The sequence below is a fragment of the Gorilla gorilla genome, chromosome 19 (assembly GCF_029281585.2).
Source record: "Gorilla gorilla gorilla isolate KB3781 chromosome 19, NHGRI_mGorGor1-v2.1_pri, whole genome shotgun sequence".
Classification (NCBI taxonomy): Eukaryota; Metazoa; Chordata; class Mammalia; order Primates; family Hominidae; genus Gorilla; species Gorilla gorilla.
The window spans coordinates 94,418,378-94,435,620 of NC_073243.2; the positions used below are offsets into that span (position 1 = coordinate 94,418,378).

Consider the following 17,243-nt stretch of genomic DNA (forward strand, 5'->3'; position numbering starts at 1 on the left):
ATCTTCCAATGACAGGAGTGTGTTTGCTGGAGCTCCCGCATCCCAGTCCCACCTGGATTTACCCACGATCTTAGTGTCTTAAAGTGTGAAGTTGCCCTTACCTGGATGAAGACAGCAGATCGTTTCATAGGAGCCTTGGCTAAATGTTTGGGCGTTTTAGCGGGATGTGGAGGCGTTTTTCTATGTCTTTCCGGTAGGAGGAATCAAGGTGCCTGGGCCTAGAGCATCCCGTGGACAGGTAGCTGCATTCAGAGAGGGAAGAAGCCCTTCCCAGGAGATCTGTAGGGTTTCCTGCTGAAGCCTGGTGTAGCTGTGTCTCAGCTTGTATGCTTATGTCTGGGTTCCAGTAATTGGAGCTTGCAGAAATGTTTCCCCGATTGTTGTTCTTCTGTACATTTTCAATGCTCACATGTATTTTTGCGAGTCATCACGAAAACAGTTAAGCTGTTCAACTGTTTTCCAAACTGCAGACATCAAAGTGAAATCACAAAGCACTTTTTTTTTCCCCCTAAGTTGACCCTTCTATTCCTGCCTGCTGTGCTTTATGTCAGCAGGTGACCCTTTCCTGTATTATGATGCAATATAGTATAGACACGTCACGTAAGACTAGAGAGAAACCAATTCCAAAACCACCTTTCCTCAAGCCGCCATTTGTAACGATCATACGGGCGGTTTAAAGGACACAGAGAGAGCCTATTGATACTTCACTTTCGCTACACATGGTGATTTTTCCAGTGCTTCCGGAGACACCGAAATTTAGTTCCCAACATTGCCTTAGAGGATTCTTGATTTTATTCATTCTACCGATGATCCACTCAGAAAATCAAACCTGAGTACGGAGACATTGGAGAAGTCCTTAAAGTATTGGACCAAGTCGGTTCGTCACGGGTGACAAGGTTATTCCACACCCTACTTGTACATACTCTGCTTTACCTTCATGATGGAAAAGAGTAATTTTTCGCTATAGAGTCAAAACCCGAGATTTATTACGGAATCAGCGTGAACCTTCCCAGCACAGCTCACAGATCATACGCCAAAAATTACACCGTGATTCAGTTTCAAAAATTGTCTGTGGTGACCTGTGAATTGACAGCTCGTGAGGACATTCTTTAGTTTGGCTGAAACCAAAAAACCTGAAACCATCGAAATGGAAAAACATGGAGTCTGCCAAATTCTGCCTCTCACACTTTCAGCTACCATGCCATGTTCAACTATTGTACTTGATAAGTATTGGAGACTTAAGGTACTGATAATTTCAGTAGAGTTTCGCCAAAGTAGTATTTCTTGTGAGAAAGCCATAATCTCATCAGTAATGCCTTTCTAAAAGATCCAACAGAAAATATGAACTAGCAACTCATCCCGACAGGAAAGTAAAACTCGGGAAAAATCCTAAGGCAGAGCAGCTTCAGGCTTCAGTGTGAAACTATGATAGTCTGGGCGCGGTGGCTCGCGCCTATAGTCCCTTCACTTTGGGAAGCCAAAGTGGGGCAGATCACCTGAAGTCAGCAGTTCAAGACCAGCCTGGCCAAAATGGTGAAACCTCGTCTCTACTTGAAAAACTACAAAAGTTCGCCTGTCGTGGTAGCGCGCACATTTAGTCCCAGCTGCTCTGGAGGCTGAGGCAGGAGAATCCGTTGAGCCTAGGATGCCGAGGCTGCAGTGGGCTGAGATCAGGCCACTGTAATCCGGCCTGGGGGACAGAGCGAGACTCCGTCTCAAAAATAAACAAATAAACTAAACTAAACTAAACTAAACTAAAATGACGTAAAATAAAATTGAAATAATATTTTCACGTTTCCCTCACCCAGCCCATTTTATTTTCAGAGTATTTGATAGACCGCTTGTTTCCCTGTGCGTTAGAGAGTTTTTTCCTCAGACATCGAAGTTTTCTAATGCTCAACTTCATAAAATGTCTCATTTGTACTGTAAATAGTTTCTTTATTGTTGTGAAATGTGAACTTTGCGATTCTGTGAAGAAGACTGAATTCTGAAATGCCCCCTGCACTTCCCACCCCTCAGACACTCGCCCCGTGTCTGCCCCTCCCTTGGGTGTGGGCGGAAGCAGGAATTGATGTGCCCGCCCAACTTCCTGATTAGATTAGGGATATCCTGAACCAACGGCTGCTAAGGGCTGGGTCTAATCCAATCATCTGAGCCCTTCACAAGGGAGGACTGAACCCCCGTGTGATTACGCTCCCCTGTGGGAGATTCCCCAGCACTGGCTGTGCACACCCAGGGAGCCTCACAGCCCGGACCTGGCAGGAGCCGAGAGCATCCTCACGGCAGCAGGCAGAACAAACAAGTGGGCCTGGGGCTCACAACCCTAAGGCATTGTTGAATTCTGCCACCAGCTCGAATCAGATCGAAGCCAGACCCTTCTCAGGTGGAGGCAACGACCACACAGCCAGACCCATCCTGGAGGTCCCTCGTGTGACTCTGAGCGGGAGGCAGTCACTTGGCCTAGCAGAACTTCTGACCGGTGAGCTGGTGTTTGTTTTAAACATCCAAAATTGGTGAGAATTCGTTCTGCATTGACCTAAAACTGACATACTCTCCTTCCACAAGTTTCTTCCCATTGTGGAAGTGAGAGAATTCAGTGTGTGTGTGTTTGTGTGTGGGAAGGGGAGGCCGGGAGCTGTGTCCGGTTACGGCGAAACTGGCTCGGCAGAGACACAGCAGCTAAGATCTTTGAAAGGTTCTCCTCGCAGATCCATAATCAAACCACCCCAGCCGGAACTTCTGCCTGTACAGCTGCTGTCACGGAGCGGACTTGAATCTCACCCGTGGAGACCGGCAGGCAAACAGGTGTGTCTGCTGAGATGCTCGCCATGCCCCGAGGTCTGAAGGGCAGCAAGAAGGATGGAATCCCTGAGGACCTAGATGGGAACTTGGAAGAACCCAGGGATCAGGAAGGTGAGCTCAGGAGTGAGGATGTCATGGACCTCACAGAAGGTGACAATGAGGCCTCAGCCTCAGCTCCTCCCGCAGCCAAAAGACGGAAAACACATACGAAAGGCAAGAAGGAGAGGAAGCCCACCGTGGATGCAGAGGAGGCTCAGAGGATGACAACCCTGCTGTCTGCCATGTCTGAGGAGCAGCTGTCCCGCTACGAAGTGTGTCGCCGGTCAGCTTTCCCAAGAGCACGCATTGCGGGTCTGATGCGGGCTATCACTGGCAGTTCGGTGTCTGAGAACGCGGCCATTGCCATGGCTGGAATAGCCAAGGTCTTTGTTGGGGAGGTGGTGGAAGAGGCCCTGGACGTGTGTGAGATGTGGGGAGAGACGCCCCCGCTGCAGCCCAAGCATTTAAGGGAGGCCGTTCGCAGGTTAAAGCCCAAGGGCCTCTTCCCCAACAGCAACTGCAAAAGAATCATGTTCTAGGCCCAAGGCCAGAGGGCAGGGTCTGCGTGTGCAGGAATAGGTACCGCGTTCATCTTCCAATGACAGGAGTGTGTTTGCTGGAGCTCCCGCATCCCAGTCCCACCTGGATTTACCCACGATCTTAGTGTCTTAAAGTGTGAAGTTGCCCTTACCTGGATGAAGACAGCAGATCGTTTCATAGGAGCCTTGGCTAAATGTTTGGGCGTTTTAGCGGGATGTGGAGGCGTTTTTCTATGTCTTTCCGGTAGGAGGAATCAAGGTGCCTGGGCCTAGAGCATCCCGTGGACAGGTAGCTGCATTCAGAGAGGGAAGAAGCCCTTCCCAGGAGATCTGTAGGGTTTCCTGCTGAAGCCTGGTGTAGCTGTGTCTCAGCTTGTATGCTTATGTCTGGGTTCCAGTAATTGGAGCTTGCAGAAATGTTTCCCCGATTGTTGTTCTTCTGTACATTTTCAATGCTCACATGTATTTTTGCGAGTCATCACGAAAACAGTTAAGCTGTTCAACTGTTTTCCAAACTGCAGACATCAAAGTGAAATCACAAAGCACTTTTTTTTTCCCCCTAAGTTGACCCTTCTATTCCTGCCTGCTGTGCTTTATGTCAGCAGGTGACCCTTTCCTGTATTATGATGCAATATAGTATAGACACGTCACGTAAGACTAGAGAGAAACCAATTCCAAAACCACCTTTCCTCAAGCCGCCATTTGTAACGATCATACGGGCGGTTTAAAGGACACAGAGAGAGCCTATTGATACTTCACTTTCGCTACACATGGTGATTTTTCCAGTGCTTCCGGAGACACCGAAATTTAGTTCCCAACATTGCCTTAGAGGATTCTTGATTTTATTCATTCTACCGATGATCCACTCAGAAAATCAAACCTGAGTACGGAGACATTGGAGAAGTCCTTAAAGTATTGGACCAAGTCGGTTCGTCACGGGTGACAAGGTTATTCCACACCCTACTTGTACATACTCTGCTTTACCTTCATGATGGAAAAGAGTAATTTTTCGCTATAGAGTCAAAACCCGAGATTTATTACGGAATCAGCGTGAACCTTCCCAGCACAGCTCACAGATCATACGCCAAAAATTACACCGTGATTCAGTTTCAAAAATTGTCTGTGGTGACCTGTGAATTGACAGCTCGTGAGGACATTCTTTAGTTTGGCTGAAACCAAAAAACCTGAAACCATCGAAATGGAAAAACATGGAGTCTGCCAAATTCTGCCTCTCACACTTTCAGCTACCATGCCATGTTCAACTATTGTACTTGATAAGTATTGGAGACTTAAGGTACTGATAATTTCAGTAGAGTTTCGCCAAAGTAGTATTTCTTGTGAGAAAGCCATAATCTCATCAGTAATGCCTTTCTAAAAGATCCAACAGAAAATATGAACTAGCAACTCATCCCGACAGGAAAGTAAAACTCGGGAAAAATCCTAAGGCAGAGCAGCTTCAGGCTTCAGTGTGAAACTATGATAGTCTGGGCGCGGTGGCTCGCGCCTATAGTCCCTTCACTTTGGGAAGCCAAAGTGGGGCAGATCACCTGAAGTCAGCAGTTCAAGACCAGCCTGGCCAAAATGGTGAAACCTCGTCTCTACTTGAAAAACTACAAAAGTTCGCCTGTCGTGGTAGCGCGCACATTTAGTCCCAGCTGCTCTGGAGGCTGAGGCAGGAGAATCCGTTGAGCCTAGGATGCCGAGGCTGCAGTGGGCTGAGATCAGGCCACTGTAATCCGGCCTGGGGGACAGAGCGAGACTCCGTCTCAAAAATAAACAAATAAACTAAACTAAACTAAACTAAACTAAAATGACGTAAAATAAAATTGAAATAATATTTTCACGTTTCCCTCACCCAGCCCATTTTATTTTCAGAGTATTTGATAGACCGCTTGTTTCCCTGTGCGTTAGAGAGTTTTTTCCTCAGACATCGAAGTTTTCTAATGCTCAACTTCATAAAATGTCTCATTTGTACTGTAAATAGTTTCTTTATTGTTGTGAAATGTGAACTTTGCGATTCTGTGAAGAAGACTGAATTCTGAAATGCCCCCTGCACTTCCCGCCCCTCAGACACTCGCCCCGTGTCTGCCCCTCCCTTGGGTGTGGGCGGAAGCAGGAATTGATGTGCCCGCCCAACTTCCTGATTAGATTAGGGATATCCTGAACCAACGGCTGCTAAGGGCTGGGTCTAATCCAATCATCTGAGCCCTTCACAAGGGAGGACTGAACCCCCCTGTGATTACGCTCCCCTGTGGGAGATTCCCCAGCACTGGCTGTGCACACCCAGGGAGCCTCACAGCCCGGACCTGGCAGGAGCCGAGAGCATCCTCACGGCAGCAGGCAGAACAAACAAGTGGGCCTGGGGCTCACAACCCTAAGGCATTGTTGAATTCTGCCACCAGCTCGAATCAGATCGAAGCCAGACCCTTCTCAGGTGGAGGCAACGACCACACAGCCAGACCCATCCTGGAGGTCCCTCGTGTGACTCTGAGCGGGAGGCAGTCACTTGGCCTAGCAGAACTTCTGACCGGTGAGCTGGTGTTTGTTTTAAACATCCAAAATTGGTGAGAATTCGTTCTGCATTGACCTAAAACTGACATACTCTCCTTCCACAAGTTTCTTCCCATTGTGGAAGTGAGAGAATTCAGTGTGTGTGTGTTTGTGTGTGGGAAGGGGAGGCCGGGAGCTGTGTCCGGTTACGGCGAAACTGGCTCGGCAGAGACACAGCAGCTAAGATCTTTGAAAGGTTCTCCTCGCAGATCCATAATCAAACCACCCCAGCCGGAACTTCTGCCTGTACAGCTGCTGTCACGGAGCGGACTTGAATCTCACCCGTGGAGACCGGCAGGCAAACAGGTGTGTCTGCTGAGATGCTCGCCATGCCCCGAGGTCTGAAGGGCAGCAAGAAGGATGGAATCCCTGAGGACCTAGATGGGAACTTGGAAGAACCCAGGGATCAGGAAGGTGAGCTCAGGAGTGAGGATGTCATGGACCTCACAGAAGGTGACAATGAGGCCTCAGCCTCAGCTCCTCCCGCAGCCAAAAGACGGAAAACACATACGAAAGGCAAGAAGGAGAGGAAGCCCACCGTGGATGCAGAGGAGGCTCAGAGGATGACAACCCTGCTGTCTGCCATGTCTGAGGAGCAGCTGTCCCGCTACGAAGTGTGTCGCCGGTCAGCTTTCCCAAGAGCACGCATTGCGGGTCTGATGCGGGCTATCACTGGCAGTTCGGTGTCTGAGAACGCGGCCATTGCCATGGCTGGAATAGCCAAGGTCTTTGTTGGGGAGGTGGTGGAAGAGGCCCTGGACGTGTGTGAGATGTGGGGAGAGACGCCCCCGCTGCAGCCCAAGCATTTAAGGGAGGCCGTTCGCAGGTTAAAGCCCAAGGGCCTCTTCCCCAACAGCAACTGCAAAAGAATCATGTTCTAGGCCCAAGGCCAGAGGGCAGGGTCTGCGTGTGCAGGAATAGGTACCGCGTTCATCTTCCAATGACAGGAGTGTGTTTGCTGGAGCTCCCGCATCCCAGTCCCACCTGGATTTACCCACGATCTTAGTGTCTTAAAGTGTGAAGTTGCCCTTACCTGGATGAAGACAGCAGATCGTTTCATAGGAGCCTTGGCTAAATGTTTGGGCGTTTTAGCGGGATGTGGAGGCGTTTTTCTATGTCTTTCCGGTAGGAGGAATCAAGGTGCCTGGGCCTAGAGCATCCCGTGGACAGGTAGCTGCATTCAGAGAGGGAAGAAGCCCTTCCCAGGAGATCTGTAGGGTTTCCTGCTGAAGCCTGGTGTAGCTGTGTCTCAGCTTGTATGCTTATGTCTGGGTTCCAGTAATTGGAGCTTGCAGAAATGTTTCCCCGATTGTTGTTCTTCTGTACATTTTCAATGCTCACATGTATTTTTGCGAGTCATCACGAAAACAGTTAAGCTGTTCAACTGTTTTCCAAACTGCAGACATCAAAGTGAAATCACAAAGCACTTTTTTTTTCCCCCTAAGTTGACCCTTCTATTCCTGCCTGCTGTGCTTTATGTCAGCAGGTGACCCTTTCCTGTATTATGATGCAATATAGTATAGACACGTCACGTAAGACTAGAGAGAAACCAATTCCAAAACCACCTTTCCTCAAGCCGCCATTTGTAACGATCATACGGGCGGTTTAAAGGACACAGAGAGAGCCTATTGATACTTCACTTTCGCTACACATGGTGATTTTTCCAGTGCTTCCGGAGACACCGAAATTTAGTTCCCAACATTGCCTTAGAGGATTCTTGATTTTATTCATTCTACCGATGATCCACTCAGAAAATCAAACCTGAGTACGGAGACATTGGAGAAGTCCTTAAAGTATTGGACCAAGTCGGTTCGTCACGGGTGACAAGGTTATTCCACACCCTACTTGTACATACTCTGCTTTACCTTCATGATGGAAAAGAGTAATTTTTCGCTATAGAGTCAAAACCCGAGATTTATTACGGAATCAGCGTGAACCTTCCCAGCACAGCTCACAGATCATACGCCAAAAATTACACCGTGATTCAGTTTCAAAAATTGTCTGTGGTGACCTGTGAATTGACAGCTCGTGAGGACATTCTTTAGTTTGGCTGAAACCAAAAAACCTGAAACCATCGAAATGGAAAAACATGGAGTCTGCCAAATTCTGCCTCTCACACTTTCAGCTACCATGCCATGTTCAACTATTGTACTTGATAAGTATTGGAGACTTAAGGTACTGATAATTTCAGTAGAGTTTCGCCAAAGTAGTATTTCTTGTGAGAAAGCCATAATCTCATCAGTAATGCCTTTCTAAAAGATCCAACAGAAAATGTGAACTAGCAACTCATCCCGACAAGAAAGTAAAACTCGGGAAAAATCCTAAGGCAGAGCAGCTTCAGGCTTCAGTGTGAAACTATGATAGTCTGGGCGCGGTGGCTCGCGCCTATAGTCCCTTCACTTTGGGAAGCCAAAGTGGGGCAGATCACCTGAAGTCAGCAGTTCAAGACCAGCCTGGCCAAAATGGTGAAACCTCGTCTCTACTTGAAAAACTACAAAAGTTCGCCTGTCGTGGTAGCGCGCACATTTAGTCCCAGCTGCTCTGGAGGCTGAGGCAGGAGAATCCGTTGAGCCTAGGATGCCGAGGCTGCAGTGGGCTGAGATCAGGCCACTGTAATCCGGCCTGGGGGACAGAGCGAGACTCCGTCTCAAAAATAAACAAATAAACTAAACTAAACTAAACTAAACTAAAATGACGTAAAATAAAATTGAAATAATATTTTCACGTTTCCCTCACCCAGCCCATTTTATTTTCAGAGTATTTGATAGACCGCTTGTTTCCCTGTGCGTTAGAGAGTTTTTTCCTCAGACATCGAAGTTTTCTAATGCTCAACTTCATAAAATGTCTCATTTGTACTGTAAATAGTTTCTTTATTGTTGTGAAATGTGAACTTTGCGATTCTGTGAAGAAGACTGAATTCTGAAATGCCCCCTGCACTTCCCGCCCCTCAGACACTCGCCCCGTGTCTGCCCCTCCCTTGGGTGTGGGCGGAAGCAGGAATTGATGTGCCCGCCCAACTTCCTGATTAGATTAGGGATATCCTGAACCAACGGCTGCTAAGGGCTGGGTCTAATCCAATCATCTGAGCCCTTCACAAGGGAGGACTGAACCCCCCTGTGATTACGCTCCCCTGTGGGAGATTCCCCAGCACTGGCTGTGCACACCCAGGGAGCCTCACAGCCCGGACCTGGCAGGAGCCGAGAGCATCCTCACGGCAGCAGGCAGAACAAACAAGTGGGCCTGGGGCTCACAACCCTAAGGCATTGTTGAATTCTGCCACCAGCTCGAATCAGATCGAAGCCAGACCCTTCTCAGGTGGAGGCAACGACCACACAGCCAGACCCATCCTGGAGGTCCCTCGTGTGACTCTGAGCGGGAGGCAGTCACTTGGCCTAGCAGAACTTCTGACCGGTGAGCTGGTGTTTGTTTTAAACATCCAAAATTGGTGAGAATTCGTTCTGCATTGACCTAAAACTGACATACTCTCCTTCCACAAGTTTCTTCCCATTGTGGAAGTGAGAGAATTCAGTGTGTGTGTGTTTGTGTGTGGGAAGGGGAGGCCGGGAGCTGTGTCCGGTTACGGCGAAACTGGCTCGGCAGAGACACAGCAGCTAAGATCTTTGAAAGGTTCTCCTCGCAGATCCATAATCAAACCACCCCAGCCGGAACTTCTGCCTGTACAGCTGCTGTCACGGAGCGGACTTGAATCTCACCCGTGGAGACCGGCAGGCAAACAGGTGTGTCTGCTGAGATGCTCGCCATGCCCCGAGGTCTGAAGGGCAGCAAGAAGGATGGAATCCCTGAGGACCTAGATGGGAACTTGGAAGAACCCAGGGATCAGGAAGGTGAGCTCAGGAGTGAGGATGTCATGGACCTCACAGAAGGTGACAATGAGGCCTCAGCCTCAGCTCCTCCCGCAGCCAAAAGACGGAAAACACATACGAAAGGCAAGAAGGAGAGGAAGCCCACCGTGGATGCAGAGGAGGCTCAGAGGATGACAACCCTGCTGTCTGCCATGTCTGAGGAGCAGCTGTCCCGCTACGAAGTGTGTCGCCGGTCAGCTTTCCCAAGAGCACGCATTGCGGGTCTGATGCGGGCTATCACTGGCAGTTCGGTGTCTGAGAACGCGGCCATTGCCATGGCTGGAATAGCCAAGGTCTTTGTTGGGGAGGTGGTGGAAGAGGCCCTGGACGTGTGTGAGATGTGGGGAGAGACGCCCCCGCTGCAGCCCAAGCATTTAAGGGAGGCCGTTCGCAGGTTAAAGCCCAAGGGCCTCTTCCCCAACAGCAACTGCAAAAGAATCATGTTCTAGGCCCAAGGCCAGAGGGCAGGGTCTGCGTGTGCAGGAATAGGTACCGCGTTCATCTTCCAATGACAGGAGTGTGTTTGCTGGAGCTCCCGCATCTCAGTCCCACCTGGATTTACCCACGATCTTAGTGTCTTAAAGTGTGAAGTTGCCCTTACCTGGATGAAGACAGCAGATCGTTTCATAGGAGCCTTGGCTAAATGTTTGGGCGTTTTAGCGGGATGTGGAGGCGTTTTTCTATGTCTTTCCGGTAGGAGGAATCAAGGTGCCTGGGCCTAGAGCATCCCGTGGACAGGTAGCTGCATTCAGAGAGGGAAGAAGCCCTTCCCAGGAGATCTGTAGGGTTTCCTGCTGAAGCCTGGTGTAGCTGTGTCTCAGCTTGTATGCTTATGTCTGGGTTCCAGTAATTGGAGCTTGCAGAAATGTTTCCCCGATTGTTGTTCTTCTGTACATTTTCAATGCTCACATGTATTTTTGCGAGTCATCACGAAAACAGTTAAGCTGTTCAACTGTTTTCCAAACTGCAGACATCAAAGTGAAATCACAAAGCACTTTTTTTTTCCCCCTAAGTTGACCCTTCTATTCCTGCCTGCTGTGCTTTATGTCAGCAGGTGACCCTTTCCTGTATTATGATGCAATATAGTATAGACACGTCACGTAAGACTAGAGAGAAACCAATTCCAAAACCACCTTTCCTCAAGCCGCCATTTGTAACGATCATACGGGCGGTTTAAAGGACACAGAGAGAGCCTATTGATACTTCACTTTCGCTACACATGGTGATTTTTCCAGTGCTTCCGGAGACACCGAAATTTAGTTCCCAACATTGCCTTAGAGGATTCTTGATTTTATTCATTCTACCGATGATCCACTCAGAAAATCAAACCTGAGTACGGAGACATTGGAGAAGTCCTTAAAGTATTGGACCAAGTCGGTTCGTCACGGGTGACAAGGTTATTCCACACCCTACTTGTACATACTCTGCTTTACCTTCATGATGGAAAAGAGTAATTTTTCGCTATAGAGTCAAAACCCGAGATTTATTACGGAATCAGCGTGAACCTTCCCAGCACAGCTCACAGATCATACGCCAAAAATTACACCGTGATTCAGTTTCAAAAATTGTCTGTGGTGACCTGTGAATTGACAGCTCGTGAGGACATTCTTTAGTTTGGCTGAAACCAAAAAACCTGAAACCATCGAAATGGAAAAACATGGAGTCTGCCAAATTCTGCCTCTCACACTTTCAGCTACCATGCCATGTTCAACTATTGTACTTGATAAGTATTGGAGACTTAAGGTACTGATAATTTCAGTAGAGTTTCGCCAAAGTAGTATTTCTTGTGAGAAAGCCATAATCTCATCAGTAATGCCTTTCTAAAAGATCCAACAGAAAATATGAACTAGCAACTCATCCCGACAAGAAAGTAAAACTCGGGAAAAATCCTAAGGCAGAGCAGCTTCAGGCTTCAGTGTGAAACTATGATAGTCTGGGCGCGGTGGCTCGCGCCTATAGTCCCTTCACTTTGGGAAGCCAAAGTGGGGCAGATCACCTGAAGTCAGCAGTTCAAGACCAGCCTGGCCAAAATGGTGAAACCTCGTCTCTACTTGAAAAACTACAAAAGTTCGCCTGTCGTGGTAGCGCGCACATTTAGTCCCAGCTGCTCTGGAGGCTGAGGCAGGAGAATCCGTTGAGCCTAGGATGCCGAGGCTGCAGTGGGCTGAGATCAGGCCACTGTAATCCGGCCTGGGGGACAGAGCGAGACTCCGTCTCAAAAATAAACAAATAAACTAAACTAAACTAAACTAAACTAAAATGACGTAAAATAAAATTGAAATAATATTTTCACGTTTCCCTCACCCAGCCCATTTTATTTTCAGAGTATTTGATAGACCGCTTGTTTCCCTGTGCGTTAGAGAGTTTTTTCCTCAGACATCGAAGTTTTCTAATGCTCAACTTCATAAAATGTCTCATTTGTACTGTAAATAGTTTCTTTATTGTTGTGAAATGTGAACTTTGCGATTCTGTGAAGAAGACTGAATTCTGAAATGCCCCCTGCACTTCCCGCCCCTCAGACACTCGCCCCGTGTCTGCCCCTCCCTTGGGTGTGGGCGGAAGCATGAATTGATGTGCCCGCCCAACTTCCTGATTAGATTAGGGATATCCTGAACCAACGGCTGCTAAGGGCTGGGTCTAATCCAATCATCTGAGCCCTTCACAAGGGAGGACTGAACCCCCCTGTGATTACGCTCCCCTGTGGGAGATTCCCCAGCACTGGCTGTGCACACCCAGGGAGCCTCACAGCCCGGACCTGGCAGGAGCCGAGAGCATCCTCACGGCAGCAGGCAGAACAAACAAGTGGGCCTGGGGCTCACAACCCTAAGGCATTGTTGAATTCTGCCACCAGCTCGAATCAGATCGAAGCCAGACCCTTCTCAGGTGGAGGCAACGACCACACAGCCAGACCCATCCTGGAGGTCCCTCGTGTGACTCTGAGCGGGAGGCAGTCACTTGGCCTAGCAGAACTTCTGACCGGTGAGCTGGTGTTTGTTTTAAACATCCAAAATTGGTGAGAATTCGTTCTGCATTGACCTAAAACTGACATACTCTCCTTCCACAAGTTTCTTCCCATTGTGGAAGTGAGAGAATTCAGTGTGTGTGTGTTTGTGTGTGGGAAGGGGAGGCCGGGAGCTGTGTCCGGTTACGGCGAAACTGGCTCGGCAGAGACACAGCAGCTAAGATCTTTGAAAGGTTCTCCTCGCAGATCCATAATCAAACCACCCCAGCCGGAACTTCTGCCTGTACAGCTGCTGTCACGGAGCGGACTTGAATCTCACCCGTGGAGACCGGCAGGCAAACAGGTGTGTCTGCTGAGATGCTCGCCATGCCCCGAGGTCTGAAGGGCAGCAAGAAGGATGGAATCCCTGAGGACCTAGATGGGAACTTGGAAGAACCCAGGGATCAGGAAGGTGAGCTCAGGAGTGAGGATGTCATGGACCTCACAGAAGGTGACAATGAGGCCTCAGCCTCAGCTCCTCCCGCAGCCAAAAGACGGAAAACACATACGAAAGGCAAGAAGGAGAGGAAGCCCACCGTGGATGCAGAGGAGGCTCAGAGGATGACAACCCTGCTGTCTGCCATGTCTGAGGAGCAGCTGTCCCGCTACGAAGTGTGTCGCCGGTCAGCTTTCCCAAGAGCACGCATTGCGGGTCTGATGCGGGCTATCACTGGCAGTTCGGTGTCTGAGAACGCGGCCATTGCCATGGCTGGAATAGCCAAGGTCTTTGTTGGGGAGGTGGTGGAAGAGGCCCTGGACGTGTGTGAGATGTGGGGAGAGACGCCCCCGCTGCAGCCCAAGCATTTAAGGGAGGCCGTTCGCAGGTTAAAGCCCAAGGGCCTCTTCCCCAACAGCAACTGCAAAAGAATCATGTTCTAGGCCCAAGGCCAGAGGGCAGGGTCTGCGTGTGCAGGAATAGGTACCGCGTTCATCTTCCAATGACAGGAGTGTGTTTGCTGGAGCTCCCGCATCCCAGTCCCACCTGGATTTACCCACGATCTTAGTGTCTTAAAGTGTGAAGTTGCCCTTACCTGGATGAAGACAGCAGATCGTTTCATAGGAGCCTTGGCTAAATGTTTGGGCGTTTTAGCGGGATGTGGAGGCGTTTTTCTATGTCTTTCCGGTAGGAGGAATCAAGGTGCCTGGGCCTAGAGCATCCCGTGGACAGGTAGCTGCATTCAGAGAGGGAAGAAGCCCTTCCCAGGAGATCTGTAGGGTTTCCTGCTGAAGCCTGGTGTAGCTGTGTCTCAGCTTGTATGCTTATGTCTGGGTTCCAGTAATTGGAGCTTGCAGAAATGTTTCCCCGATTGTTGTTCTTCTGTACATTTTCAATGCTCACATGTATTTTTGCGAGTCATCACGAAAACAGTTAAGCTGTTCAACTGTTTTCCAAACTGCAGACATCAAAGTGAAATCACAAAGCACTTTTTTTTTCCCCCTAAGTTGACCCTTCTATTCCTGCCTGCTGTGCTTTATGTCAGCAGGTGACCCTTTCCTGTATTATGATGCAATATAGTATAGACACGTCACGTAAGACTAGAGAGAAACCAATTCCAAAACCACCTTTCCTCAAGCCGCCATTTGTAACGATCATACGGGCGGTTTAAAGGACACAGAGAGAGCCTATTGATACTTCACTTTCGCTACACATGGTGATTTTTCCAGTGCTTCCGGAGACACCGAAATTTAGTTCCCAACATTGCCTTAGAGGATTCTTGATTTTATTCATTCTACCGATGATCCACTCAGAAAATCAAACCTGAGTACGGAGACATTGGAGAAGTCCTTAAAGTATTGGACCAAGTCGGTTCGTCACGGGTGACAAGGTTATTCCACACCCTACTTGTACATACTCTGCTTTACCTTCATGATGGAAAAGAGTAATTTTTCGCTATAGAGTCAAAACCCGAGATTTATTACGGAATCAGCGTGAACCTTCCCAGCACAGCTCACAGATCATACGCCAAAAATTACACCGTGATTCAGTTTCAAAAATTGTCTGTGGTGACCTGTGAATTGACAGCTCGTGAGGACATTCTTTAGTTTGGCTGAAACCAAAACACCTGAAACCATCGAAATGGAAAAACATGGAGTCTGCCAAATTCTGCCTCTCACACTTTCAGCTACCATGCCATGTTCAACTATTGTACTTGATAAGTATTGGAGACTTAAGGTACTGATAATTTCAGTAGAGTTTCGCCAAAGTAGTATTTCTTGTGAGAAAGCCATAATCTCATCAGTAATGCCTTTCTAAAAGATCCAACAGAAAATATGAACTAGCAACTCATCCCGACAAGAAAGTAAAACTCGGGAAAAATCCTAAGGCAGAGCAGCTTCAGGCTTCAGTGTGAAACTATGATAGTCTGGGCGCGGTGGCTCGCGCCTATAGTCCCTTCACTTTGGGAAGCCAAAGTGGGGCAGATCACCTGAAGTCAGCAGTTCAAGACCAGCCTGGCCAAAATGGTGAAACCTCGTCTCTACTTGAAAAACTACAAAAGTTCGCCTGTCGTGGTAGCGCGCACATTTAGTCCCAGCTGCTCTGGAGGCTGAGGCAGGAGAATCCGTTGAGCCTAGGATGCCGAGGCTGCAGTGGGCTGAGATCAGGCCACTGTAATCCAGCCTGGGGGACAGAGCGAGACTCCGTCTCAAAAATAAACAAATAAACTAAACTAAACTAAACTAAACTAAAATGACGTAAAATAAAATTGAAATAATATTTTCACGTTTCCCTCACCCAGCCCATTTTATTTTCAGAGTATTTGATAGACCGCTTGTTTCCCTGTGCGTTAGAGAGTTTTTTCCTCAGACATCGAAGTTTTCTAATGCTCAACTTCATAAAATGTCTCATTTGTACTGTAAATAGTTTCTTTATTGTTGTGAAATGTGAACTTTGCGATTCTGTGAAGAAGACTGAATTCTGAAATGCCCCCTGCACTTCCCGCCCCTCAGACACTCGCCCCGTGTCTGCCCCTCCCTTGGGTGTGGGCGGAAGCAGGAATTGATGTGCCCGCCCAACTTCCTGATTAGATTAGGGATATCCTGAACCAACGGCTGCTAAGGGCTGGGTCTAATCCAATCATCTGAGCCCTTCACAAGGGAGGACTGAACCCCCCTGTGATTACGCTCCCCTGTGGGAGATTCCCCAGCACTGGCTGTGCACACCCAGGGAGCCTCACAGCCCGGACCTGGCAGGAGCCGAGAGCATCCTCACGGCAGCAGGCAGAACAAACAAGTGGGCCTGGGGCTCACAACCCTAAGGCATTGTTGAATTCTGCCACCAGCTCGAATCAGATCGAAGCCAGACCCTTCTCAGGTGGAGGCAACGACCACACAGCCAGACCCATCCTGGAGGTCCCTCGTGTGACTCTGAGCGGGAGGCAGTCACTTGGCCTAGCAGAACTTCTGACCGGTGAGCTGGTGTTTGTTTTAAACATCCAAAATTGGTGAGAATTCGTTCTGCATTGACCTAAAACTGACATACTCTCCTTCCACAAGTTTCTTCCCATTGTGGAAGTGAGAGAATTCAGTGTGTGTGTGTTTGTGTGTGGGAAGGGGAGGCCGGGAGCTGTGTCCGGTTACGGCGAAACTGGCTCGGCAGAGACACAGCAGCTAAGATCTTTGAAAGGTTCTCCTCGCAGATCCATAATCAAACCACCCCAGCCGGAACTTCTGCCTGTACAGCTGCTGTCACGGAGCGGACTTGAATCTCACCCGTGGAGACCGGCAGGCAAACAGGTGTGTCTGCTGAGATGCTCGCCATGCCCCGAGGTCTGAAGGGCAGCAAGAAGGATGGAATCCCTGAGGACCTAGATGGGAACTTGGAAGAACCCAGGGATCAGGAAGGTGAGCTCAGGAGTGAGGATGTCATGGACCTCACAGAAGGTGACAATGAGGCCTCAGCCTCAGCTCCTCCCGCAGCCAAAAGACGGAAAACACATACGAAAGGCAAGAAGGAGAGGAAGCCCACCGTGGATGCAGAGGAGGCTCAGAGGATGACAACCCTGCTGTCTGCCATGTCTGAGGAGCAGCTGTCCCGCTACGAAGTGTGTCGCCGGTCAGCTTTCCCAAGAGCACGCATTGCGGGTCTGATGCGGGCTATCACTGGCAGTTCGGTGTCTGAGAACGCGGCCATTGCCATGGCTGGAATAGCCAAGGTCTTTGTTGGGGAGGTGGTGGAAGAGGCCCTGGACGTGTGTGAGATGTGGGGAGAGACGCCCCCGCTGCAGCCCAAGCATTTAAGGGAGGCCGTTCGCAGGTTAAAGCCCAAGGGCCTCTTCCCCAACAGCAACTGCAAAAGAATCATGTTCTAGGCCCAAGGCCAGAGGGCAGGGTCTGCGTGTGCAGGAATAGGTACCGCGTTCATCTTCCAATGACAGGAGTGTGTTTGCTGGAGCTCCCGCATCCCAGTCCCACCTGGATTTACCCACGATCTTAGTGTCTTAAAGTGTG

General features: G+C 49.1%; 5 protein-coding genes across 5 annotated transcripts; all 5 read left to right on the forward strand.

Annotated features, from left to right (window-relative positions):
* The first annotated feature begins 164 nt into the window (after positions 1-164).
* On the forward strand, positions 165-3,390 carry LOC115931232 (TATA-box-binding protein-associated factor 11-like protein 5). Its single transcript, XM_063700464.1, has 3 exons — positions 165-193; positions 2,352-2,430; positions 2,790-3,390. The coding sequence occupies exons 1-3, from the start codon at positions 165-167 to the stop codon at positions 3,378-3,380; spliced, it is 699 nt and encodes a 232-aa protein (XP_063556534.1). The 3' UTR covers positions 3,381-3,390.
* Positions 3,391-3,595: 205 nt separating this feature from the next.
* Positions 3,596-6,821, forward strand: LOC129527890 (TATA-box-binding protein-associated factor 11-like protein 5). Its single transcript, XM_063700465.1, has 3 exons — positions 3,596-3,624; positions 5,783-5,861; positions 6,221-6,821. The coding sequence occupies exons 1-3, from the start codon at positions 3,596-3,598 to the stop codon at positions 6,809-6,811; spliced, it is 699 nt and encodes a 232-aa protein (XP_063556535.1). The 3' UTR covers positions 6,812-6,821.
* A 205-nt stretch (positions 6,822-7,026) lies between these two features.
* LOC129527909 (TATA-box-binding protein-associated factor 11-like protein 5) lies at positions 7,027-10,252 on the forward strand. Its single transcript, XM_063700466.1, has 3 exons — positions 7,027-7,055; positions 9,214-9,292; positions 9,652-10,252. Exons 1-3 carry the CDS (start codon positions 7,027-7,029, stop codon positions 10,240-10,242), a joined length of 699 nt encoding a protein of 232 aa, XP_063556536.1. The 3' UTR covers positions 10,243-10,252.
* Positions 10,253-10,457: 205 nt separating this feature from the next.
* Positions 10,458-13,683, forward strand: LOC129527912 (TATA-box-binding protein-associated factor 11-like protein 5). Its single transcript, XM_063700467.1, has 3 exons — positions 10,458-10,486; positions 12,645-12,723; positions 13,083-13,683. Exons 1-3 carry the CDS (start codon positions 10,458-10,460, stop codon positions 13,671-13,673), a joined length of 699 nt encoding a protein of 232 aa, XP_063556537.1. The 3' UTR covers positions 13,674-13,683.
* A 205-nt stretch (positions 13,684-13,888) lies between these two features.
* LOC129527901 (TATA-box-binding protein-associated factor 11-like protein 5) lies at positions 13,889-17,114 on the forward strand. Its single transcript, XM_063700468.1, has 3 exons — positions 13,889-13,917; positions 16,076-16,154; positions 16,514-17,114. Exons 1-3 carry the CDS (start codon positions 13,889-13,891, stop codon positions 17,102-17,104), a joined length of 699 nt encoding a protein of 232 aa, XP_063556538.1. The 3' UTR covers positions 17,105-17,114.
* Positions 17,115-17,243: the final 129 nt, after the last annotated feature.